Source organism: Brachycentrus maculatus, unplaced genomic scaffold (assembly GCF_059751285.1).
Source record: "Brachycentrus maculatus isolate JH-2025_06_01 unplaced genomic scaffold, ASM5975128v1 h1tg000218l, whole genome shotgun sequence".
NCBI classification, from domain to species: Eukaryota; Metazoa; Arthropoda; class Insecta; order Trichoptera; family Brachycentridae; genus Brachycentrus; species Brachycentrus maculatus.
Genome location: NW_028280969.1, coordinates 415,212 through 443,091, shown reverse-complemented (window position 1 = coordinate 443,091; position 27,880 = coordinate 415,212). Strand labels below are relative to the sequence as shown.

General features: G+C 37.7%; 1 protein-coding gene across 1 annotated transcript; it reads left to right on the top strand.

The window, feature by feature from the left end:
- On the top strand, positions 1 to 27,880 carry wapl (cohesin release factor wings apart-like). Its single transcript, XM_088264173.1, has 14 exons — positions 1 to 598; positions 988 to 2,819; positions 11,734 to 11,913; positions 13,435 to 13,539; positions 14,482 to 14,625; positions 15,042 to 15,163; positions 16,948 to 17,074; positions 18,087 to 18,302; positions 19,237 to 19,453; positions 20,734 to 20,849; positions 21,726 to 21,886; positions 22,863 to 22,978; positions 23,473 to 23,663; positions 25,082 to 27,880. The coding sequence occupies exons 1-14, from the start codon at positions 442 to 444 to the stop codon at positions 25,343 to 25,345; spliced, it is 3,948 nt and encodes a 1,315-aa protein (XP_088120299.1). The 5' UTR covers positions 1 to 441; the 3' UTR covers positions 25,346 to 27,880.

Sequence of the window (27,880 nt, the reverse complement as noted above, 5' to 3'; positions counted from 1 at the left end):
GCATTGCGGTGCTTTGCTTTCTACATTCTCATGCCTGATGCAAATGGCGATCGTTATGTAGCTAAATGACAACATTGCCCCGTTTGTCAAATCGTTCTGAAGTTTTCAAATATGATAAGTGATACTGCGCGCACTCGGATATTGTGAAAAACACGATTCTCATATCTAACGAATGATTCTCGATACTGTCATTTATTTGGTGTACGATTAAGTGCCGAAAAAACGAAATACGTCCGAAAGTGAAAATGGCGGTATTGTTATCTATTTGGGTTGTGTTATGAATTAATCGGTGTCGTTCGATTATCGTGTAGCGAGATCGACGAGAGACTGCAATCGCCGCGAGTGTCGTGTCGGACGGACAATGCCGGACGTTTGGTCCGCGGGGGCTCCGTAATATGCCAGCGGCCGCCGACGTCCTAAGGGCCCGCCAGTACCCGCAGAATGAGTCGCTGGGGCAGAGGCAGGGGCGGCAGCGTGGCCGTGCCCCTGGAGCACCTGTTCCGGGAGAACTCCAACTGTCCCTCGGCCGCGCGCTCCACGGCCACCGTGGGCAAGTGGGGCATGACCAGCTTCACGTCCACCCGGAGCGCGCCCTACAGTGAGTACCTACTCGACACTGAACACTGTAATACTCTCACTCCTCGCTCCTAGCTCGGGTTGCCAGGTGCCCGCTTTCAGGGCGGACTTTTCAAGTGTGTATCCGGATTTCAAATTCATATTTTAAGAAAAATCTTGCTTTTGGAGCTGTTTTTCAAGTTTTTTTTCCCACACTTTTCCTATTCGCTACAGCAGATGAGGGGAAATATTTGTTTTTTTTTATTTGTTTACCTAACCTTACCATTAGCTTATTGTCAGTTTTCATTTTCTCAAATATTTTTTATTTATATATATTTTTTCATAATAGAATCATTATTTTGCATTGACTGTCATGTCATTTATTTTTTTCTTACCGTGTTGCAAATTTCTTATCTCGTTTCTTTTTTGCAGGTTTCCTCGGAGAAGTTAGCTCGTACCAGAAGAAAACGAAACAGGATCAGAACAGTCCTCTCACCGTCCCCGCTTTAGAAGCGAACACCCCGCCTCCGAAACCGAAGAAGTTCTTCAAGTCCCGGAATGTGGACCCTTCGGAGAACGCGGCGCTGCCCACGAGCAGCGTGGCCCCGCCCCCCGCGCCCTCCCCCGCGCACTCCGCCTACCCGAGCCCCACCTTCCGGCGGGACGACAAGCCGCCCAAGGCGGGCGGCTACGCCAAGAAGTCCCCCAAGCGGTCCGCCGACAAGCTGGAGATCCCCAAGCTGAAGATCCACGTCGACCGCTCCACCAAGAGCGCCAAGGGCAAGTTCTTCGCCGCCAAGGCCGTCAAGAAGGAGGAGCCGCCCGTCGAGGAGAAGACCCACCTCAGCCCCAACAAGAGGTACCTCGTGCGGAACCGGAACAAGATCATCAACTACTCGGAGGACCGCAGCAACAGCCCGCCGCCGCCGCCGGCCGCGCCGCCCGCCGCGCCCGCCAAGGTTGCCACCCCCAGGGTGAGCCCGGCCGTGGCCGCCAGCCCCACCTACGTGAAGCCGGGCCTGCTCAGCCCCACCAACAAGGACGGCAAGCCGCCCATCGTGCTGCGCATCTCCAAGGGGACCTCGCGCCTGCTCAGCACGGACTCGGAGGACGTGGTGACCTCGCCGAGCGCCGACCGCCACTCCTTCTCCGACCACTGCATGGACGCGGAAGACGACCGGCCGCCCGACCCGGAGCCGCCGCTCGTCAAGCAAGAGAGCCTCAAGATCATCATCAAGGGCTTCGGCGGCGGGAAAGACAAGTCCTCCAAGATCAAAGGAGAGAAAGCCGGCCACAAGGCGGAGGCGGCGGCGAGCGACAGCGACACGGGGCACCACTCCCGGGGCGCGCGGGCCTCCCGGCGCTACCAGCACAGGGAGCCGGAGGGCGCGCGCGCCGCCTCCCCCGCTCCGGGCAGCGACAACTACGAGCTGTACCGCACCCTCGCCTCCCCTCCGGCCGCCGCGCCGCCCTCCCCGCCCCGCCCCTCCCCGCCCCGCCCGGCCATACACGACCCCCTTCCAGAAGAAGACGAAGACAACGACGTCGAGATGACCTTGGCGCAACTGGACTCGGGAAAGCCCGTCGATATTTCCAGAAACGGGGTGCACGGTGCGAAGATGTTGGATAACCCCGACAGTAAGTCAGACAATCCCACGGGTCGCGCCATGCGCCACAGGGCCAATATTAATTATAACGAGAACGCCAATAGTTACATCGACGAAATCACGTCCAAGTTTAATAAAAACCCGGCCAAGAGCTACGGTAGGAAAAATAAGAAGAGATCGGATCTCGCCCAGTCTCCTCGGGACGGGGCCGCGGACTCGACCCCCGCCGACGCGGCGCCGCAGCTACCCGAACCCGTACCCGAGTTATCCCCGGAATCTCATAGTGCAAGGACGGACTGCGACATTCCGCCCGAAGTGACCCAACCTAGTGTAGAAAGTGAATTACCCCGAGTGATAGACAATGTCCCCGCGCAGGAAGAGGACGATCGCGTAGAGCCGGAAGACCCCGGCGAAAGTATGGAGGAGTCGAAATCCGGAGACAAGTCGAGTGACGCGGAAAAGCACACGTTCAAGTCTCCCATGAGGCTGGTGAGCGAAGGAAGTCCGACCTCCGGGGAGGCCGAGGACAAGCCGAGCGTGAAGCTGGTCATCACCAAGAAGAAGGGCTCCATCTTCAAGAGCAGGTCTCTTGTTAACGACGGGCCCGGAGCTGCCGGGAAGAAGAGACATCTCTACAAACACAAGTGGGCCGATGATGTGAGTATAAATTTATTTCGAATCTTTAAAATTTCTTCCATAATTTTGATTTTTTTCAAAGGATTACATTACAGTATTTAAGCAAATATATGGCGCAATTATAAAAATAAGAACAAAAATACTTCTCGGTACGCATCTTTTCTCTCTCTCTCTGGTCTCTATCCTGCAGATTGGTCTGTAGCTACAGATGACATCTCTTTCGCCATTCTCGACTATATTATAATTTGTATTTTGCAGTATAGGAATGAACAGTTTCTTTTTTTATGTTAAAATATCTACAGTGGACAAAGGCAAAAATTTGTAAACTAATTTAATAAATGTGTTTTATTTAAGATAAAGTTTTATTTTATTTAGATTTTTCACTAAACTCTATTAAATTCCAATACATTACCGTAACTGTAACTTGCAATTTTGTAAATGATGACAACAAATATATAATATAAAATAAATAAAATTCTTAAAATACAACTTGTATTCATGCATCATCAGCATTCAGACAAATGTATTGCTTACTCATGTGTAAATATACTCAATTTTGAATTGTAATTTTGTTCATTTAATAAACTTCTTAAGCTGCTAATATTAAACTTCTCGATATGTCAGTATTTTAGGTGCCTCAGCTTGATATGAAACATCTATAGTTCTTTTTATTGGCGTGAATTATGGCACAATTTTTAGTCCGGGAATACAGTGGGGCTGTAAGCAACTATTCTTTTAGTATTGCCAGTGTATTCCCGCAGAATAAACACTTCAGTTGACAACATTAAAAGTATTATCTCCTATACAAATGAAAAGCGACTGCATGTCACCATCCCCTAAATGGCAATCAATCTTGAAGTCCGCTATTCAAAAGAAGAGGTATTTGGTGTAAATACTTCTATACACCCCATAGTAGCTATAAATGCGTGTCACCTAGATTGCTCTAGAAGCACCTCTGCGACTGTCGCGCAGAGGTGCTTGACTTATGTACCGGGGTCTAATGATGGAAAAAAATATATATTAAATAGATCACACACCCGAATTCTACCCTCGCTCACTCGCAACTAAGATGGTAATTTCTTAACGGCTGATTCTTCTTCTGAGTTGGTTCAAGCCCATGTTTAGTTATTTTCTGTGTACTCCTAATACATTTATTTTTTTAAATTTTGTATTCCTGTTAGTGGTTTTAGTTTTATTAGTTATGTTGATTGATTACCGTATTTTACAGACTAAAAAACGCTATGGAATAAATAAGACGCACCTTCATTTTTAAGCATTTTTTTTTAAATAGCTGTATTATTGCCAAAATGTTGTTACTATTGAATTTTGGGGCTCTCGTGGAATCGTTGTCCTAGTGGGGGAGTGTTTGCCTTAAGGCGGAGACTGACCGGAGCATTTCGTCGTAACATGGCACTCACGGCGAGCAACAGCGAGCATCCGAAACTATGGATGAAGCGCTCGGCTCGCTGTACTGACTGCCTGAATGCTCGCATCTTAACGTGTTACATTATGACGAAATGCTCCGGTCAGTCTTCACCCTTAGGAATCATTGCATTACACAATTGTAGTAAGAAATATTAATAATTGTAGAAAGCAATATTAGCACACTTCAGACGGGAAAGGTATTCCTACCCTTTAGGTCGATTGAAGCTTAAGAACGGGAAAGATGTTTTTACCTTCTACGCAGGCCCCATTTCAATGTCAGAAAATAAGGAATTATTTAATGTTTTTATATGAATATTATGTACCAATCTCTTTGTTAAGGTCTTAACTTTATGCACACAATTATTGAATCCTGTCGCCAGCGCTCTAAAAAAGCGCTGTAAAAAACACCCGTCCTTAGTGTGTTAAGAAAATTTAACAAATGTATATTACAGTCCAAAAAATCATACATCATTTAAAGACATAAATGGATGATTATGCGAATTTATAATTTAATTTTTATTTTTTATTATTCATGAGTACCTATGTAATTCGAGCCTACTTGGTATGACCAATAGGCATCTATTATTTTCGTAAAATAATTGCTTCCAATATAACTTAACATACGCAACAGCATAGTGAAAGTTTTATACCTTATTAAATTTCATTGCCGTGTGTTGATGCTTTGCTATTATGACTACAGCAATAACCAAATTATATCATTGTTTAAACAAACAAAAATATCTTTATACAGTGTGGTTACAAATTAAATTTAATTATAGTTAAATTAAACACTCTATCTGAAGGTGTTATAATTTTTGTGAAAGGCGTCGTACGTCAATCACATTTAAAATTTGTGAGCTAGACAGCTGCAGTATACAAACAGATTTAGGGTGGCGCAAAATAATCATCCAATTTTGTTTTTAAATTACAATTTTACTAAAAAAAAAAACAATGATTTTAAGCGATGGAAATCTTTATTTGGGCCTTCAATTTTTTTTCTGTTAAGTGGAAATATCCGTCGAGTGGCTGCCGCCAGTGTTGATACACATTTGTGCCCGTTTTATCAATCCGTTTGTATACTGCAGCTGTCTAGTTCACAAATGTCAAATATGATTGATGTACGACACGGTTTGCAAAAATTTTAATATTTTCATCTATTTATTTTTATTTTTTATTTATTTATTACATAAATACATACGTTTATTTTTTATTTTTTTTACTATATGTATTACGGCTCTTTAGGCATGGCCTGTGTTGAGCCGAAATACGTACATATGTTAATACATTTTTTGTTATTATTATTTTTTTTTTATTATTAGATTATATACATTACATACGATAGATACAATAACAATTTACAGTATAAAGGTTTTACAATAAAGTAATTACACCTGGACTTTAATTAATTCACTTATATATTCCGATAGGGTGGTTAATTTTGTGCCACCCTGTATTATACAGGTACGTATTACACAATTGAATCCAATTATTGGCGTCACTCTTGCAGCTGCTGTATCTCGGATCTTTGGGTTCATCTCGGGTTCACATTTTCCAAGTGCAGATATCGTGTTGGGTTAAAGACCTTAGATTATACAATGTTTTGAACGGCATGAAAACTAAGTACTTATCTCAATTATTATGACTAACAATCACTACATTATCTTTCGCATTGAATAATTTTTTTTAAAAATGTATTATTTTTGGGAAATCGTATATTTAATAAAAAAAATTAAATCCTTATTTAACACGTTGTCGTCAAGACACGTCATTTGCCGTTTTTCGCAGACTGTCAGTCAACTGCGGGACACGGCGAATGCCGTTTTTGTTGACTGTCGGTTATCGGCGGGAAACGGCAATATACGGGTTTGTTATCAGCGTGAAATAAGACGCGTTGAAGGGTAATCTGCTACCTGGGTGCAAGGCGACAGTCTGTTGACGTTATTTGAGATGCCTTGTCTGGATTGGCTAGTGTGTCGCTTGTAAAGGCATTGCCAGAAATCTAGAGTTTTTATGCGATCTCAATCTCCAGTTTAGTTTGCGTCATTTCACGTATTGGACTATTTTTCATACTGCTCGCACTGTTCTGTTTACTGTTTGGTATTTTATTATTTGAATATATTAGCATTGTATAGGGAATGATACCTCGGAGGGGAAGACTATTTTTTAGAGTTCACAATGCTTCTAAAATTCTGAAATACTTAATTAAAAATTATGATTATAATTTATTTTTGATGATCAAATGTCATATATGATTTCTTTGAAAATTTCAATCGAAAATATTATTTGGTTTAGAAATTCTGTCAATTTCAAGAAAGCGATATATTTTTGCGTTAATCGCGAAAAACGTCCGCTATACACTAGACTCTATTGTTCGAAGCGCCCGACTACAATGTGTTAAAAATGTTATTTTAGACATTTGACCCGACCAGATTTTAGGCTCTGATATGGTTGTGTCGAGTCTCTTTTGGCCCTCTTTGTTCTGTTCTCCCGTTTCATTAGCCAAATATACTATTTAGTCATCCATTTGGTCCAAATCTCCAAACCACCTTTTTTTTAAATATAGAATGGCGTTGCATATGAAATACACTGCTTTTGCCAATGTCAAGTTAATGGAGAAAGACTTGTTATTAAACTATAAATTAATTCCATTCAATTTCAAAAAAACAACTAAAAGTCTGTACATAATTGGGTTCCTGCTCGCTAGGATGGTGTCTTTGACTCCCTCATTTGCGAGTGCCGTTTTGAAGAAGACCATAACCACATATTCTTTGTTTGCCCAATAAATGACCAAATGCCAACAATTTTTAAAACTCTGGCCCCGCTTATTCCCCTCCCTTCAGATATCCAAACCACCTTAAATTACCTTTTTTCAATCGTCCATCCATCCCTAACTTAACTGTACATTCCTTTTCAACATTATCTTTTTTTTCGTCATACATCGATTTTCCCATACATTCATCTAAGGCAGTGCTCCGCAAACTTTTTCTATTCAAGGAACACCTACCAAATTAAGAAATTTCAGAGGTGCATATTTACCATATTATGGTAACATATTTATTTATTTTTATTTATTTATTTATTTCATAGATACATAGATACATATTTATTTCATATATACAAAAACATGGCACGATCAGGTATGCCAAATACTTGAAAGTGGTCAGGTTAGGAGTCGTAACAATCGGCGGGTATGTATGAGGAGATGCATGAACGTGGAAGAGGCGAAGAATGTTTGCAAGGACAGAGTGGTGTGGCGCTCTATTCTCTCTGCCTACCCCTGCGGGAAGCGGCGTGATGGTTAGTCAGTTAGTTAGTTAGTTACATTTACTATATGTATTACGGCTCTTTAGGCATGGCCTGTGTTGAGCCGAAATACTAAAATAAAACATGTTTATAGAATTTTTTTTTTTTTTTTTATTGTCATTTGTTAGTTTTTTTTTTAATTATTAGATTGTATACATTACATACAGGAGATACAATAATAATTTACAGTATAAAGGTTTGACAGTAAAATAATTATACCTGGACATTAATCAAATCACTTTCTACCTTGTCCCTTCCAATGCGAAGCAACCATCGACGGACACTGTTCTTAAAGACCTGATCACTACTAGAACTCTTAATGGTTTCGGGCAGCAAATTAAATATCTTTGGCGCAAGGAATGAAAACATATTATGTTTAATGCGAAATGTAAGCCTACTTAACTGAGCACAGGCAATCAAACTTTGGTGCTTTGTGTTATTTTCACAAAACTAGACTTTTTCCAAACCAACTAATCACCGCGGTACACACAGTGTGCCGCGGCACACACTTTGCGGGACAATGATCTAAGGGATCGCAGTTAAGGAAAAGCACTATGATCGACAATGAAATAAACATATCCGATAAAATGAAATATTTATTTTTGTACAATTAGCCATCTTAAATTATAGATTTTATTTTATTGTATTTTATTTCTGGCTACTGCCATTAACAATATTAACAAAAATATGTACAATAACAATTAAGAATACCCCAAATAAAAATCATCACATACAATAATCATCAAAATCATTTTTTTTAAAACCCTTATCCGCACGCCAATGATGCATAGGGCACCACGTTATATAAACGTAGTGTTATCTTGATCATTTACACATGAAGGAAAGGTGATCAGCCCTCCCCGCTTCAGGTACCAGTCCAGGGTAATGTTGAATAAATATTAGAGTGAAAAAAACACTCGTATTTATTCGACCCCTCCTGGGAATTGAACCCGGGACCTCCAGAACGGTAGCCGAGCGTGCTGACCATTACACAACGGAGGCGGACAATCATACAATAGATTTAATATAATACAATAGATTTTCAAAACAATTTGTCACATAAATGACAGTTATATACTAGAAAGAAATCTGGAAAGACTTCCAGATTGGTGCAATAAAAATGAACTCTAAAAATGACAAATTATGAGATTCTATAAAAACATGAACCCAATAACTTTTAATTACTCGATCAACAAAGTATACCAATAATCGGTATTAGAAAAAGAAGATATACGTATAACCTTATTTTATCGACACCAAATTTTATCGATACTTGGCTACAAATTCTGAATGATAAAACTCAATATATGAAAATCTTGTTTTTACACAATGGCAACTGTAGCATTGACAATACGCTGTTCAATTATATTCAATGATAAAATCATAATTTGTAAAAAAAAAACAGTTCAATGTATTTTGTCCTTGACACTGTAATTTATAACCGTGACAAAGATGTAATTTCTATATGAATGAAAAAAACTCAGAGATCAGTCTGGTTATTACTATACTTATGTAAAATGATAAGACAGAGAGAGACCTTCAAAAATTGGAAGATAACCTACATTGTTTTGATATTTTATTTATAATTATGCTTAATCTAGATTGGGTGACTAATAAAAGAGATATATCAAAAAGAAATTGATTATCATTTTCACTTATTATGATGTTGACATTTATTAGATATCTTATCTCTTTGTCTGCTTTCATAGTATAGTGATTAGCATATTTAACTACTATGCTGGAGGACCCGGGTTCCCAGGAGGGCAAAATAGATATAAGCGTTTTTTCACGCTAATATTTATTTTAAATTATCCTGGACTGGTACCTGAAGCGCAAGACTTGCTTTATATAATAAAATATCAAATCAAAATTGTGTCAATTTGTTGCAATGCACCATTGCCCTATAACCCTGACAGTACAAATACAATACTATTAATCAAGCATGCTTAGCACATTGTTTGCGGGAAACTCTTAAAAGCATATTTTACATACTTTTGGTAAAGAGTGGGAGACGCTTATAAACATTATATGTGCTTACTTTAGATAGAGTGCGAACGACGCCGAAAAAACATTGTACAGATGGGAATTGGGTTTGCTGATACTTGTAATTAGTCCGCCTCCGTAGTGTAATGGTCAGCACGCTCGGCTACCGTACTGGAGGTCCCGGGTTCGATCCACAGGGGGGGTCAAATGAATATAAGTAATTTTTTCACTCTAATATTTATTCTATATTACCGACTGGTACCGGAAGCGGAGGGCTGATCACCTTTCCTTCATGTGTTAACGATCACGATAACACTGCCTTTATATGATGCAGTGCCCTATGCACCATTGTGGTACAGATAAGAGTTTGAAGATGAATAATAGCTTAACTAAACTTTATATAGTAAATAGACATCTAACAAAGTGTTGAATTAAAATGTTTTTTTTTATTTTTTATTTTACTGCTCCTAATTGCTCTCAATATCACACCGTATGTCAAATAATATATACAATTTACAATAAGGGTTTGAATGAATGAATGAATGTGATTAGTATACTGAGGGTTGGACATACTGTCTGACCATAATTAGGGTCGGGGTTGATGAAAAACCGAGCATTCTCTCTAGCTGTATTACATTTGCTTGAAATAAGCATGCTCAAAATGTGCATGACTCTTTCTAGCAAAGTACGTACACACATGCTACTAGTGGCAATTGCTCAATAATAGCATGCTTTTGTGCTAATAATGAGCGTGTGTATCTAGACTTTAATGTCTAAGAAATGGAAATGCAAAAACGTGCACTCTATAAGTGAAAATCTCCATAGAATAGACCAATGGCAAAATAATAAAAAAATGGGTAAACGATCAAGAGTTAATACTGTGAAAATTGTATAAAAGTTTTAATTTTTATTTTTTTTATTTCTTTTTGTGTGTACATTATTTAAAATTGATAAAAATAGTAAAAAAACGTATGTAAAAAGAACAATAATTCTAATAATAATTTATTAAATAATATATTTTTTCAAAATTCTTCACCTTTGCTTTCCATTTCTCCTTTGTTTTCAAACTCGGCCCCTTAACTAACCCCCTCCCCTTAACTTTCCCCTCTCCTTATTTATTTTATATTTTAGATTTTAGTTATTATTCAGACCTGACGATGGAAGTTTAGCTTCCGAAACTAATAGTCTTTAATAAAACTCAAGTGGTATAAAAACAAGTGTTTCCTTAATCATTGTAAAAAGAACTCCATCGACAAGACACAAAGCTGGCTTGGTGGGTCTCTGCAAAAAGACATAACATGTTAATTATGTTTATGAATTTGTAGAAACACTATGGTTTGATATAGCGCGATCCCTATCATCACTCTGTCACTCCCAGTACGAACACGGCCATAAGCCACGTCTCTGATTTAAGTAACAATATCGAAATATTTTGTATTTAGCTTGCTGAAATTAATAAAATTTATCAGCAATTAATAATGATTATTTATTCACTTTCCATTCTTATCTTCTTTGTGTTGTTAATATGTCGCCGTTTTAAATGACCTCTGCTGCATCTGCGTCGGTTATTTTGTAAACATTATGTGTATAACTCGTTACAGAAAGATACAATTGAATAATAACTTTATTTCTATTTAACCATGCTAATTTGCCTGATTACTCCGTATATACACTGATATATTTGTTTTACTTCATTGTTTTACTCACAATTTTCATTCTAGTCAAATAATATGACTGGTACTATTTTTTAGTAGTAGTTTTATTTATTTTTAAGGCATTGTTCTTATACAACACATCGCAAACACGTGTTTGCGAATTTTGCTTAAAATCTTTATTATTACTATAAATCCGCAATTAAACATACAGATCTCAAATATGTGTTCTAATTGGCAACATTTTTGATGCGCGACCAAGATCTTTGATAAGCTATTTGTGTGATCAAACATATTGATGCCCAATAAGTGTCCTAATCGCATGGCGTCGTCGGGGACAAACGAACTACATTACGCGAACAAGGACTCGCGCGGCTACCTATTAGGACACCTAATTTTTGCTATCGCGCGATGATAGCTTTGTCAATTCGCACTATGTTCGCGTATTCGCGTTGTATTAGGAAGACGCCTAAAAGGACTGTTTACACATTTTATTCCAAACATAAACATATATGCGACAAATTCTTTCAACCGACTAAATTAATTATGTTCATTATTTATGTCATTTCTAGGGAAAGGGTGGGCAAACTCCCAGACCAGAACCAGAGCCGAGTGCGCAAGCCGCCCTGCAGGAGTTTGAGGAGAATCGGATGCTCACGAGGGTCACCCGATACCAGAAGGACAAGAACCCATCCATCGAAGACGAGATTGAACCCTACACCAGCGTCAAGTGCCCCAAGAACGCTAAAGACGTGAGTCGCTTATATTGTACCTCTTAATAGCTTGGTAGATATTTGACTAATTTATAACCTCATGAAAAAATTTTATCTACAGTGAAACCTCTATCTATCGTTTTTCAAGGGATCTATCGAAATAAACTATGAATGCGGGAAAACAATTTGTATGACATACCAGTAACTCGAGTGCACTTTTTTGCAAATTTGCACAAAAATAGTTGATTTTAGAAAAAAATACAAAAAAACAAACTGAAATTGGTATCATACAAATTGACGATGAAACCAATTGATAAGTATTTAAAATGGTTTATTTAAAAAAAATAAAGACAATTGATTACTTTTTAAAATTTTTATAGTCAAAAATATCAAATTTGGAGCGTAATTCAAACGATGAATGCGATAAAATGATGATAGAGAAACGATCAATGCGATCTATTTTTGTATGAAATGAATCCGGGGTAGAAGAAATAAACGACACATCCGGGAAAAAAATTATTCGAGGAACGATAGATAGAGGTTTCATTGTACTTCATTCGATTAAGGCAATCAACTTCGTAAATTGCATGCAATATCATGCAATCAAAGGTTAGATATAACTTTTTTTAACCTTTCCTTCCCGGTGAAACGTATTTACTATGATAAGACTCTAATGACGAGAATATTGATATAAAACATAATAGATATGGGCTCAGTATTACTTTGTAATATAATTACGTATTATAATATAAGTTGCAACGACAGAAATAAATAATTTGTTGAAAAATCGAGGATGGAATCGCCAATACACAAACGGTTCCCAGTGTGTGCTTGCGTGCCATGCTTTGCATACGCGGCTTTATACTTTTTCCGCCAATCTTCTTTAGTAGCGCACAAGTTGTCCTCTGCGGCGGTTGTGCCGCTACACCAGCTATGGCGGCTACTTGCGATGTATTTTTTCTCTCATTCTCAGATACTTACCAGAGCTAACATTACAAAATTGTTACATTTCAACTTCAACTATGGTCAATAAAAGCAACATTTAGAAATATTTACATTTTTCCTGTTTTTAAATCACATTTACATATGGTGTACAAAATACATATCACCGTTGCTCGTGGAAGTTTTTAGCACCGTAAGGGTAAGGTTTAAAAGCAATACTTAAGTATTGAACAACTAAAATAACAAAGACTGCCTTTACCTTTTCTTAATAATTAATATTGTAAGTTAAAAAATACACTTTTTCTTCTAATAAGAAATGAATATTTTATTGTTTATTATTGAAATGCTTTATTTTTTAGGTGTTAACACCACAATGGATATATCACTTTCAGCGATAAACTTTTTTTATCAGTATCAGAAACTCACTAATAACAATGTTTGTATCAGAAAAATTAGTTTCTGAAAATATCCTTTTTGAGTCTTCTATCCATTTAAAGCATCGGAGAAGCAACAAACTATCCGTAAAAACCAGTAGAAACCAGTCTAAGATTACCTCCTCTGAGCATCAAATTGTTTTTTTTTTATTCTTCATTTTTCACTTTTTATTTTCTTTTTCAGTACTATACTGTAGTAAGAAATGTAAAGAAGGCGCATCAAATACAAGAAATCGGAGAATTCCAAGAGTTCAATGACGATGTGGAGTATATTCTGGATGCGTTACAAGTATGTATAATTTTTAAAACAATATTAGCTATTTATGTCTTTATGCCAGGCTTGACTACTATACTGGAGGTCCAGGGTTCAATTTCCAAGGGGGTTTGAAAAAAATGTGTTTTTTCACTCTTAATATTTATTTAATATAACCCTGGACTGGCACTTGAAACATAAGACTGATCACCATGCCTTCATATAATTTATGGTCATTTTAAAATTGCATCAATTTGATGCAGTACCCTATGCACCATTGGGTGTGGATGAGAATAAGAAGAACAATAAGTAAATATTTCAGTTTCAAAATTGTGAAAAATGCTTTGGCCAAGACCTCTTGTATTTTTTACCCAATTGAACTTACATCACTGGCTACAACATTGTTTATTCATTTGTTGTAAACTACATGAGAACTATCACTTGACTAAAAATATGTACTCAAATCTAATGTATGATCATGCAATCAATTGATGAGTAGTTAACATTGTCTGCATTAACCCTTAGCACTGGATTGCTGTCGTAGAGGCGGCATGCGTTGTCTGCCTCCACTGTCCAAATAGGTTTCAGGGGTTTGAGCCTCTTTGGAGGTGGGTTTAAAATATCTTCAAAAAGTGGTATGTAGATGGGGTTAACTGTTGTCTCCCATAAATTATTGCTGCATGTGTTAAAACTGTCACTTAGAATTGTATAGCTACATAAGGACCGTAGTCCATTTGATCTTCACATTTGTTTGATAATGCCCTAACAAGGCGAAACAATTGTCACAATATAATTTTCTATGTATTTTTGTTAATAAAATACAACTAAGTAGACTTAAAAAATCTGTGTTTGATTTAAAATTAATTCATAAATTAATGTTTTCTTTTCTTTTTTCTCTGACTGACATTGGGTTGAAGTTGGTCGTACCTTTTTATAGTTCTAATTGTTTTATTTAGCTAATTTGACTTTATTTTGAAGGACAACAATCCGATGTCTACTCGGTGCCTGTCGGCCATTACGCTCGCCTCCAAGTGCACCGCTCCCGCCTTCCGGATGCACGTCAGGGCTCACGGGACGGTGGCCAAGTTCTTCAGGGCGCTCCACGATGCCACCAAAGATCAGGTATTTATTTTACCTTTTATTTAAAACGCTTCTTTCAATCTATAGCAAACTATCAAATAACTGTTCAGGTGTCGAGCAAACAGCTGAGTGTATGTGAATAACTTCGTAATATAAGCAATGCTCTTTGGACCTACAGAGAAAGGATAACTTATAACATTTGTTGAATTTAGCTGGAGTGGAAATTATATATTTACCAAACCTCTAGTTTACTGGAATTTTTCATCTAAAAATGCTTTAATTGTCATCATGAACGACAACTTCATTACAGAGGTGTTCGGATTAGTGGGGGTTCCGATTACAGAGGTCCTCCTGTATTGGTAGTTACCAAGTAAAATTTTAATTAAAGATGGATAACTTTTACCACAAGGTGACTGCCGAATAAAATAATGTAATTAATTGATGTTACGTTTTTTCAGAGTCTGGGATTGTGTACGGCCACAGTGATGTTTGTGCTTTCACAAGATCGACTGAATATGGACCTGGACAGGGAATCACTGGAGCTCATGCTGAACCTTTTGGAATCAGATGTCTCACATAAGTAAGTTTAGCAAATTATGAATTGAGGTGATATGGATGTTCAATAATTGGCATAATGGTGAATGTTACTCAGTGTATAAAGTGATCACTTGAAAGACGTAAGCCCAGACTTCTAAAAAAAACATATTTTTTTATAAAAAAAGTAATGTTCTGTTGATTGCCCAATTAACACACTAAGGATGGGAAAGGTATTTCTACCCGTTTGGTCAATTGATGCTTAAAGACGGGAAGGATATTTTTACCTCCTGTACAAACCTCATTTCGAAATCAGAAAAAGAAGGAATTATAATTTAATGTTTTTGTATGAATATTATGTACCAATCTCTTTGTTAAGGTCTTTAAATTATGAAATCCCGTCGCCAGCGATCCGCAGGCGTAAATAACACCTGTCCGAAATGTGTTAATAAAAGTGGGAAAAGCTATATAGTTGTCATTTTATTATATAAAATACAATTCCACCAAGAAATGTCAGCACAAAATTAAAATATAACAGAATTTGTCTTACTTATATAATAATGCATGCTCTGCAAAAACCATCCAAATTCCCGTTTTTTGTTCAATACTAAAAATAATATTAACGTAGGTATACAATTTTTAATGAAATAGTACCTGCCACATCTCATATTCTTAATTGGAGTGCATTAATTATTTTTGCCAGTAATATATTTTGCTGCGCAGTACCATGTATATTTTTTCGCAAGTTATGCTCTTTTTAAAACAAAAATAAGTTTTTGAAATAATTCATTTCAAAAAATCATAATTGCACTGCGCAGTATAAATATTACAATTGATTAAAAAGAAAATAGAATATTTTGTTGAAATATTGTGTAATTTCATTAATCCATTTACAATATCCGTTGCATAATATTGTTGGTGTACTGGCTGACTTAATGATGCATACTATAAAGTTTTCAAAGTTCTATAAACTGGCAGTGTATTTACACTAAGTTGTTTGAAATGTCATATGTGGTTTTAAAAGTAAATTCAACTTTTAGTTTAATAGCAGGTACAGAGAAACCTCTATCTATCGTTCCTCAAATAATCGTTTTCCCGGACGTGTCGTTTATTTCTTCTACCCCGAATGCATTTCGTACAAAAATAGATCGCATTGATCGTTTCTCTATCACCATTTTACCGCATTCATCGTTAGAATTACGCTGCATATTTGATATATTTTGGCTGTTTTTTTTACATTCTCCTCAATGTTGTTACATTCGATGACAATATTCCAACGTGTGGGGTAGAAACTATCGAAACCTACGAATACCTATGCAAGGTATATACAGCAGGAGAGGTCAATTATGATGAAGAGGAGCTGCTGCCTGTACCTTTATTTTCAGAAGCATGCACACTCCTTGTGTGTTTGAAAACTTTCTTCTTCGCACATTCAATGGCGAAAAAAGTATATTTGCAAAGATGAAAATATACTGTTGACTTACGGAAATAAAACAATTTTTTTTTAAATAAATACATTTATTTACATCTAAACGTTGTATTCCTCTTAGAATTTGAGCCTACCAATGGTTATTCAGATTGGAAGGATGGTATCTTCACTCGATAGCATCTCTTTGTGTATAAACTTCTTAATCCCGCTTTCATTGTTTTCCCGCATTCATAGTTAATTTCAATAGGTCCCTCTAAAAACGATAGATAGAGGTTTCACTGTATTTTATTCAGTCTAAAGGCTTTAAATAACAGGGATATCACAGTTAACGTTTTTTGCCAGTATACCCACGATATGATGCATGTGTCTGGGAATATGTTGTAACGTATCTATTACCTCAGGGATGCGCTTGATGACTGCGGACTGACCTCGGTGCAATTAGCCAAGAACAAGGAGAGAGTACGGGAACTGTGTGCGGAAATCAAAAACCAAGATAAAGCTAAACACCTGGATCTGGATAACATAACGGTAAATACTTTTTGTTTGTGATTAAAATGCTAACCGAATGAAATTGTTGCATTTTAAATTGAAAGTGAAATATGAATTAAAGGAAGGCAAAAGTTTTTTTGCTGTATTTGGTAGTGTAATATGCCCCGTTTTATCTGCCTTTTGAAGTTTCATTTAATATCTCATATGTAAGACTCTTCTGAAAGACCAGTTCATAAGTTGCTCCATGCAATCATATATCGCTCACTCCTTTCAACAACGTCATAAATGAAAAAACTTGATTTTTCAGGAATTTCAGGATCGTTTTTAAAGTTTAAAAATATAATAAAATGTATTAAAAATAAATTATCAAGCCACTTATTGAACTTTTTACTGTGCAACAGATCTTTTTAGGTAAAACCTGAAGGTTTTTTCTCCATTTGAAAAATAGGATATTTAAAAATAATAAAAAAATACCTTAAAATGCAAAAATAACACTTTGTGCCCTGTGGCGGGTAAATGTTAAGTTAAAAATATGCTACTTTTGCTGGGATATAGTACATTTTCTGGGCATTCCGAAAACATGCACAACTGAAAATTGTCGATTTTTGATATATGACGTTGAAAGGAGTGAGCGATATGTTTTAACAAGTAAGATTACTTCGCTTTCTTTTGATCCGATATCCGGCGTATCAGATGGCCTCCGCGCGCCCGTCAGTCGCAGCACGGCCATGCGCTGAGTAGGACGTGGAATCTATATCTAATATGGCGGAGAGTTATGAGCTACGATATATGACTTCAATACTTTTTTTGTCCGCCTCCATAGTGTAATGGTCAGCACGCTCCCGGATTCGATTCAAAACCCAACCACAAACATTACTTTCATTCATTACTAATTATAATAAGAATAACATTATCGGTGGATTTTTGCGAGCGGTGAGCGTGCTGACCATTACACTACAGAGACGGACAAAATATGAAATAAATAAAAAAAATAAAAAAAAGACCCCTTGAACTCAAAGTTAGAGGTTAATTATTGTCTCATTCTGTCCAGGTGGGCCACCTGGCCATGGAGACGCTGCTCAGCCTGACGTCGAAGCGCGCGGGGGAGTGGTTCAAGGAGGAACTGCGCACCCTGGGCGGCGTGGACCACATCCTCAGCACCATCTGCGACTGCTGCGCCACCATCGGGGACTATGGCGTGGAGTGGTCGCCCCAGCTGCTGGACCTGCTCCGCAAGGTCGACCGCTGCATGAGGGTGCTGGAAAATGTGAGTTGTGCAATATGAAATCTTCTTCATTTAGGACTAGGTCCTGTCATTCTCCGGTCCGCTCCTGGGAGGTGGAAGACCAGCTATCCTTCCATCGTTTGGCAGTCTTCCTGGGGGTCCCGCCTATGCTGCTGTCCGCTGCAATCCTCACCACTCGATCTGAACTTGCTCTTCCCACATGATCTCTCCAGAAACATCTTCTTTCTCTTCCCCATCGCACAACATAAAACTACTGCAATATATAATAAGTGATTTTTTTTCACTCTAATATTAGGTTGGGGAAAAAGTTATTTCGTATTTTGCGCCCTTTTTTTAGTGCGTTCGAATATGGAGGTCTCAATTTCGAAAAATTTGCCATATTGTACATTTTTACTACCTGAAAGAGAAAAAACGCGTCAAAAACGACCAAAAAAAAATGCGATGTAAAGGAGGCTGATACTCTTTTGGTTCGTGCTGCATAACAGTGGTTCGAGCGATTATGTTCCGGTGTAGTGGATATACGGAGGCCTCCGTAGTGTAATGGTCAGCACACTCGGCTACCGTTCTGGAGGTCCCGGGTTCGATTCCCAGGGGAGTCAAATAACTATAAATGATTTTTTTTCACTCTAATATTTATTCCATATTACCCTGGACTGGTACCTGAAGCGGAGAGCTGATCACCTTTTCTTCATGTGTTAACGATCAAGATAACACTGTGTTTATATGGTGCAGTGCCCTATGCATCATTAGGGTGCGGATAAGGGTTTGAAATGAATGAAAGTAGTGGATATGAATGATGCATCACGCTCTGGCAGTCTTGTCATCGAAAATGTCGATAAAACCGTGGAAAATATCGAGATAGACCGTGTGTATATGATTAAGTGCCCTATACACCACTGGGTGTGGATAAGGGTTTGAATTTGCGGAGCTGACAATATTTTTTTCTCATTGCCAGGTGACCCAGCAGAACGAGGAGAACCAGACGCATCTCGTGAACTGGAAGGGCGGCCTGGCCATCGACACGCTAGTGGGGCTGTTCCGGCTGTGCGACCGCGAGATCCCGCTGTACCCCACCAGCGGGGGCCATCACTCCACGGGGGCCACGGTGCGCGACGCCCTGCTGCCCACGCTCAAGGTGCTCGTCAACCTGACGCACCCCTTCAGCTCCAAGTGTGAGTACACTTTTCTTCTTTCCATGTTTGCTCCCTAGGTGGAGCACATGGCCAACACGACACGTCTCCAAGTCACTCTGTCACGCGCCATCTCCTTGGCTTCCTCCCAGGTCAGTCCAGCGTCTCGAAGTTCCGCTGAGTTTAGTCGGTGAATGGTCGACAGCGGCCTTCCGGGGCGCCGGAATCCTCGGGGTTGGAAGAAGAGACATGAGGGGTTGATGCCCTCAATAATAACTCTCTATACACTTTTATCAAACATAAAAGAAAACACTTTTTTTAATTAAGAGAAATATTTGTGGTTTTCATTATTTAAAAATACTTCAATTTCATACTATTTCTGTGAGCCTGAGGAGCTGATTATTAGTAATAGGTATCTAATTGTGTTAGAGTGGGATCAAACCGAGAAACTCTGACTCAAGAGTCCGCGACACTAACCACGGGACCACAATCCGATACAAAAATACTTCAATTTCATACTTTTTCTGTGAGCCTAAGCGACTCATTATTAGAAATAGGTATCAAATTGTGGTAGAGTGGGTTCAAACCGAGAAACTCTGACTCAAGAGTCCGTGACACTAACCACGGGACCACAACCCGACACAATTCTGGATAGTAATATCCACATCCATGGTGTAATGGTTAGCATGTTTAGTTACTTATTATTTGATTCCCATTGGAGGTCAAATAAATATAAGTGATTTTTTCATAATATTTATTCAATATTACCCTGGACTGGTACCTGAAACGGATGGCTTATCACCTTTCCTTCATGTGTTAATGATCACGATAACCCTACATTTATATGATGCAGTGCCCTATGCACCATCGGGTGCAGATAAGGGTGCAGATAAGGGTTTAAAAAAATATGAGAAGATTCATGAATGTGGAAGAGGTTAAGATTGTTTACAAAGACAAATTAGTGTGGCGTTCTTTTCCCTGTGACTACTCCTGCGGGGAAGGGGCGTGATGATTAGTTAGCTAGTTACCAAATATATGTCTGCTCGGTCACTGCGACCATATTAGGTCTATTGTGACCTCCCTCTGTATCACAACTCACTCTCAAGACTGTGTGTCATGTAACTCACAACCTGTCTTAGTGGTAGGAGCTTCACCTTCTCGGAGTCCAGTAGTGGTCCTCCAAGGATGTGACTTCGTTTATAGAAAATGTGGATTGGCCTTTCGTTGTCCTCCATACAAAATCTTCAAATGGCCACTAATAAATTATATCTTATTCTTCTTAAACAAATGCAACATATCAACTTTTTGTTTTTTTCTTTTAGCGAGCGGCGCGGCAGTAATAGGAGAACGGCCCGGGATCATTGAATCCAGTTTGCACCTCCTACTCCAGGCTCCTAACTATATACCAGAACAAAATAACTTCGAATTCAGTGTTTGCGTGAGTACACTACATTATTCATTTTGACCTACACCCCTGGAGTCATCTTCAGAATTTAACACATTGTTTACGGTGTCCACATATTTGGAAACCTTATGTTCCGGCGGTGTGTACATTTTTATGCATTTCGGTCACCTTCAACTTCACAAAAAACACATCTTAAACGTCTATTTTCTGTTTTGAATATTGAAACCATTAACTTTGTGGATCATATTGAAATATTATTTTGAGAAATAAAAAGACTTTGTTTTTTGATCCACTCACATTTTTATTAACTAGTTTCGGCAACAACCTGTTGCCCTGTTCAGGGTTTGATTTATGACTGTCTAATTCCTTGTTATGTTATGTTGAGTGTCTAATTTCTTGTTATGTTTGCTTTGCTGTGTAGCAGATAAATGTCACTGTGATACAAAAATACTATAGATTATTTTCTTTCATCATTGTTTCGATGCGATCTAGTATCGCCCGCGTCGAATTACATTTCTTTAACAAACCTTACTGTAAACAACCTATTAACACATTATTTTCGGTTTGCGGTTTTTTTATTAATCCCGACCCTAATTATAGTCTGACAGTCTGCCGCCTGACCATCAGTATACTTTGTAATCACAAGTAACTGTAAACCCAATTCCAATCTGTACAATGTTTTTTGCCCTCTCACGCTCTACCAAAAGTAAGCAAAAATAATGCTGATAAGCATCTCCCGCTCTCTACCAATAGTGTGTAAAAGACGCTTTTAAGTGTTTCCCGCAAACAGCGTGTTAAGCATGCTTGATTGGTAGTATTGTATTTGTACTATCAGGGTTATAGGGCAACTTCTTAAATGATAGATTTGATAGTAAGACTTCTTATGATCGTGTCATCTTTTTGCCACAGGTCCTTTTGCTTTTGATCAACTTGATGCAGAACAACTCGGCTAATATCAAGCTGCTGGTGGAGGCCAAGGCGCCGGCTGATCACGAGGCTGTCTTCACTTGCAATAAGCCCGCGCTTCAAGCGCTCATCGATCACTTCTACAAGAGAGAAGAGCTGGCCAGGTTAGCATCTACACATTTCTAAATATTATATTCAATTTGGTGCACCAAATCTCTGTTCCGAGCTGCAGCATCAAAAGTGAAGATAGCCATGATGATCGCCGATCTTCGTTAGAAGTGGCACAGAAAGAAGAAGAAGATATTCGATTTATACTAGGTGAAGACCAAATGCCGCCTATACAATGCCTGCATTGCTCCTTATTCTCTTATACAGCTGTGAAACCTTAAGGTGAAGACTGACCGGACATTTCTTCGCAATGTAACACGTTACGATGCGAGCATTCAGGCAGTCAGTACAGCGAGCCGAGCGCTCCATCCATAGTTTCCGATGCTCGGTGATGCTCGCCGCGAGCGATGTGTAAGGCAAGGCAAGGCGACAAGGGCCCAGAGCAGCCGTGTACTTAGTTTTGAGAACAGGGGTCTGCGAAGAAGTTTAGGCGTGCGGTGGTTTGACTTTGTGAGGAATGAAGAGATAAGGCGCAGGACGGGGCAAATGGGACCATGTACTCCGCATGCCTACCGAAAGCCGCCATCAAGCTTGCCTCTTTTACAAAGCATCATGTTTGCGCTGCCCAGGACGACCACTGCTGACAATTCGTCGGCAGTTGGCGTTGGCGAGGGAGTTGGCAGCCGACAGAAAGGCCTGGAGACAGTTTGTGGACTCCATATGCCCCACATAGGGAGTGGATATGGCTAAATAATATTTAATTTTTTTTTTTTTAAGTGAAATATTTGTGTTTTTATTATTTTACAAAAATACTTCAATTTCATTCTATATCTGTGAGCCTAAGCGGTTCATTATTAGAAATAGGTTTGATACCTATTGTGATAAAGCGGGTTCGAACCGAGAAACTCTGACTCGAGAGTCCGCAACACTAACCACGGTACCACAACCCGACACAATATAATGATATAATAATCTTTAATTCAAAAGTTTTAAAGTTTTCTGTAACTAACAAATTTGATCGGTATTTTGCAGGTTGGTTGAGAAAAACACAGATGCCATTTTGGATGGTGAGAAAGTGAAGGAGGATGAACCCAAAGAAAAGAAAAATAGATCGTATGACGAGTGCATAGAGGAAACAGTTGAAAAATGTAAGTTTTCTACACTAAACTATTTGATTAAGAAATGCAAGTTATATTATTATATCGTAGTCGTACAGGAGAAAGTGACCATCTAACAAAACGTAAAATGTTCAGGAGGGCCATTTAAGTCACTTTTGCTTGGCAAGAAAATAAACATCAATGCAGTTAGTCATTTTCAACAAGTTAATATATTATACTTCCAAGTTTTAAATCCTTTGGGATTTTTTCAGGGCAATATTAAGCTAGTAAAATATCAAATAGTCAATGAACACGTTTTTGTTAAACAATGCACTTGGTCACTTTCTCCTGTATGAGTACGATATATATATATATATATATATATATATATATATATATATATATATATATATATATATATATATATATATATATATATATATATATATATATATATATATATATATATATATATATATATATATTAATTTTTTTTAATATTATGTTGGTTTTCCAATAAATAAATGTCCGGTTGGTGTTTGCAGTGCTGCAGAAGGCGGGTACGCACATGGAGCACACGATGGTGGGCTCGTACGTTGTGCTGCTGCTGGGCCACGTGGTCTCGCAGAGCCGCGAGTACGAGGCGCGCGTGCGCAACATGCTCCCGCGCGCCTCCTTCCAGGAGATGCTGCTCGTGCTGCGCAAGTACTACAGCTTCCTCAACCTGACAGCCAGCGTGAGTGCACAACCAATACCATCTTAACAACAAACAGAACTTTATTTAACTAACAATAATTGTAAAATCCCCCTCCATAGGTGTAGGGGTTAAATCTTATCAATAAACTCCCTAAAGAAATTTAAAACATAGAAGATATAAAAATTCTTAAGAAAAAAATTAATGCCCATTACATATAAATCTTGAAATTATACCATTAATTATATAAAACATTAAACCATGGTTTAATGTTTCATGAGTGTAAGTCCCTCTCCAAGCACAAGAGCTCAGTCTCTTTTTTGGAGAATCTAAAACTAATAGCTTGCCATTTGTATTAATGTTTAGAAAATGTATTATGTTGTGCTTAAAAATGTAAATATATTAAATAAATAAATAAAAATAAAGTTATGCAATAATCTATACATATGTAAAAAAAAAACTAACATCAAAGGTGTATACATCGAAAAGTAAGTAAGAAGACTCTTGTTAACCTTTCCCTCCTGGTGATATGTATTTACTACAACTTGACTTCAAAAATGAGAATATCAATATAAAATATAATAGATACGGGCTCAGAATTTTTGTATTCCTCTATAATATAAATTACGTATTACATAAAAGTATAACAATATAAAGTTACTCATTGGGAGCAATGGAAATTAATAATTTATGAAAAAATGGGGGATAAAATCACCAATACACTAACGTTTTTCAGTGTGTACGTGCGTGCCGTTCTTTGCGTATACGCGCATGTCGTAGCGTGTTTAGCAGCATCAGTAGTTCTCAGATCGTCGTACGTTACGGTCATGTCGCATATGCTGGCAATAGCGGCTACTCACGTTATATTTTTTTCTCATTTTCAGATAATTACCAACTATGGTCAATAAAAGCAACAATTAGGAATATTCACATTTTTAAATCACATTTTCATATGGTGTACAAAATACAACACCGTAACATGCGGAAGTTTTTTAGCACCGTAAGGGAAAGGTTAAAGATGTAGAAGAAACCCGCTTCGGAATACGCCCTCAGACACATGGAACATATCAATATCTAGCGTGATATTGTTCAGCATAGTGGTAGCTCTTCCTCCAGGCAAAACCATCGGCAGATTGGTCCTGTATATAGAAACGTAAAACAATCAAATCCCATCGCCAGCGGTCCGCAGGCGTAAAAAATCTCCTTCTGAAATGTGTTAATATGTTTTTGGCGGGCGGGTTTTTCATCAACACCGACCCTAATTAGTATATCAATCTACAAGTAACCGCAAACCCAATTCTGATCTGTACTATTCTGATTTTTGGCATCTCGCGCTCTACTAAAAGTAAGCAAATATAGCGCTTATAAGCGTCTCCCGCTCTCTACCGAAAGTATATAAAAGATGCTTTTAAGCATTTCCCGCAAACAATGAGTTAATTGGCAATTCTTTCCTTTAACAGGCGGAAGCGGCCAGCGTGGCCCACGTCAAGATCACGGAGAAGATCATCAACTTCCTGGACAAGTCGGACAAAGAGTACGCAGAGCGCATCGCGGCGGAGGCCGCGGGGGGCTCCTCCCTCCCGCCCTCGGGGGGCCGCAGCCCCTCGCAGCAGGACCCCTACTCCCACCTGGACGCGACCACCAACTCCAGCGCCACAAACGACTACACCTCCGAGTCTGACCGCCTTTCCAGTTCAGTGGACATGGATACCAGTTTCAATTGACAAATGTAAAGTGTAGAGGTTATATTATCTAGAATCCCCCGACTTCAGTTGCTTGGAAGATATAGGTCAACATTTCACCGGATATGGTTACGCTCATACCATGTTGGCTGTTTAAATGATGCCCGTTCACACACTACTTGTCATTAAAATTAAAAATTGTTAACATATCGGGAAATATACATGTCACAGCATATTTTGTTGTCAACACACTTAGGACGGGAAAGGTGTTTTTACCCGTTCGGTCGATCCGAGCTTAAGGACGGGAAGTGTATTTTAACCTTCTGCGCCGGCCTCATTTCAAAATCAGAAAAGAAGGAATTATGTAATATTTTTATATGAATATTATGTACCAATTTCTTTGTTAGTCTGTAATATATGTACACAATTATCAAATCCTGTCGCCAGCGGTCCATAGGTGTAAAAAAACACCCTTCCGAAATGTGTCAATAAATTTTTTTAATAATCGCTGCAGTCTATTTCTTGCTATGGTGGTTAAAGATGTTAACAAACTAAACGCATAGAGAGAAAAAATATGACACGCCTGTCCCGTCAGTAAATGAGTTTTATCTAATTTTTTTTATTCACATCATGCAGTCAGTATTAAAAACTAAAACTTAAGAAAATCATGAATATATCTATAGATAGGAATGTAAGGCATTCATTTGATCAATTCATTTTTTTTTTGTCTGTTTCATCTGTACTATCCGACAGGTTCAAATTGTGTCTTAAACTCGCATTTTCATTTCATGGCATTTTAAAATAATTTTCAATCTGCTCTGCAAATCAAAAGCTGATGTGCAATTCATTCTCCAAAGAACATCCGAGCTACATCTTTGTATGAGCCTGACCTAAGCCATTAATTTGTGAATTGTCACATAATTTCCACGCAACTAGGCGGAAGTGTGTGTTTGTGTTTGTGTACGTCGCCCCCACGAGGCCTTCTATCCTATTTAAACAACAACAAAATGTAGAAAGATCTGAAGCAAAAAGAAATAATAATATAGTGCATCTTAATATATATAAGGTCCTTACAAAATTATGTAATGATTTGTCAAATTTGGCAAGGTAAATTTTCTATGTTTTTTCAAAAGATCACCTGATTTTAGTATTGAGTTGATTTAAAATTTTCATAAGTATTTTGAGCCAATCAAATCCCCTGATCCCTCACATTGACATGCAGTAAAAACTCCTTTGTTAGAACAATGATAATTTAAAATATTGTCATAATTCTGAAAAAAATTATGGAGTTCTGGTCCCTTCAACAATTTTTTTACAAAACTATCGATAATTGTAAAAAATTTAGACAATTCAAAATAATATATGGAGAAGAGATCACATAAAAAAATAATCAATTAATTTGAAGTAAAAAACAGTTTCTTCCAAAATATGTAATACCTTCAAATAATGGTACCTTCCCTTTTATATGTATTGCTTGGAATCAAAGTATTAGACTTAATAGTTGTATGACTTGTATATTGAAATCCACTCTCTATTATCGCCACCAATGTAATCCTCACAACTGCATTTTTGTGTTTTACTTCAATCAATTTTAATTTTTATCAATGAAAACACTCGTGACTACAAATTCACGATCTATTTTTATGAACAAATTATTCTGGAAGATGAAAATTGTGACGTGCGATCTGGTTATTATAGTAATATATTTTTTATTTACTATTTATCATTTTGAATATTGGGATAATGGACGGATTCTATATTACGATAGAGTATATTTAGCGATTAGCGAACACCTATTTCTTCTATTTCACTTTAGACATGAATATAAAAGTTGCGTATGTGAAATTGAAATATTTTTGGTACAAAAGAAAACTATGTTTAATAATCACTTTTTAAAGGAGTAAGCTGTCATCTCTATCGCATACCTAAATAAGGCCTTTTTTCTCTCGACCAATCCCAACATGATTTACTCATTTCTATTGAAATTATCCCAAAACATTATTAAAGATCAATTTTTACTTATTTAATTCTGTACAGTACTAAACAATCAGGTTTTTTTCTTCATAAATTTACATATAATAACAGGTAATCTCAGATATGTGCGTGTTATGAAAAATACCTGTTTAACAGTTTTATGACGTGTTATTTAATGATAGTCCCAATAGAACCCTACCTACCAAAAATAGAGAAATGGTTATTACGACTGTCATATCAAATTACCACAATATAAAATATTGTCAAGTTGGTAACTGGAAAATCTCAAACTACACATATTGCACAGGTTTAAGAATCACTCTACAATGAAAGCAATATATAAAATATAGTTTTGAATAGCTTTGGTACATGTGCTATATAGTTAATTATTGCATTATGTTTCCAGACTGAGAATAACTTGTAACATTTATCAAAAGGAAAAAAAAATCACTCTATGTTCAAGACACCAAATATTCTCCTTTTGATAATTCCCACATAAAATATAGTTATATTGCTTGTACAAAACAAATCGATTTAATTGATGAAATGTGAATTTGACTACTTTGAGGATTGTCTGTATGTAAATATGTTAAAGAAATTGAA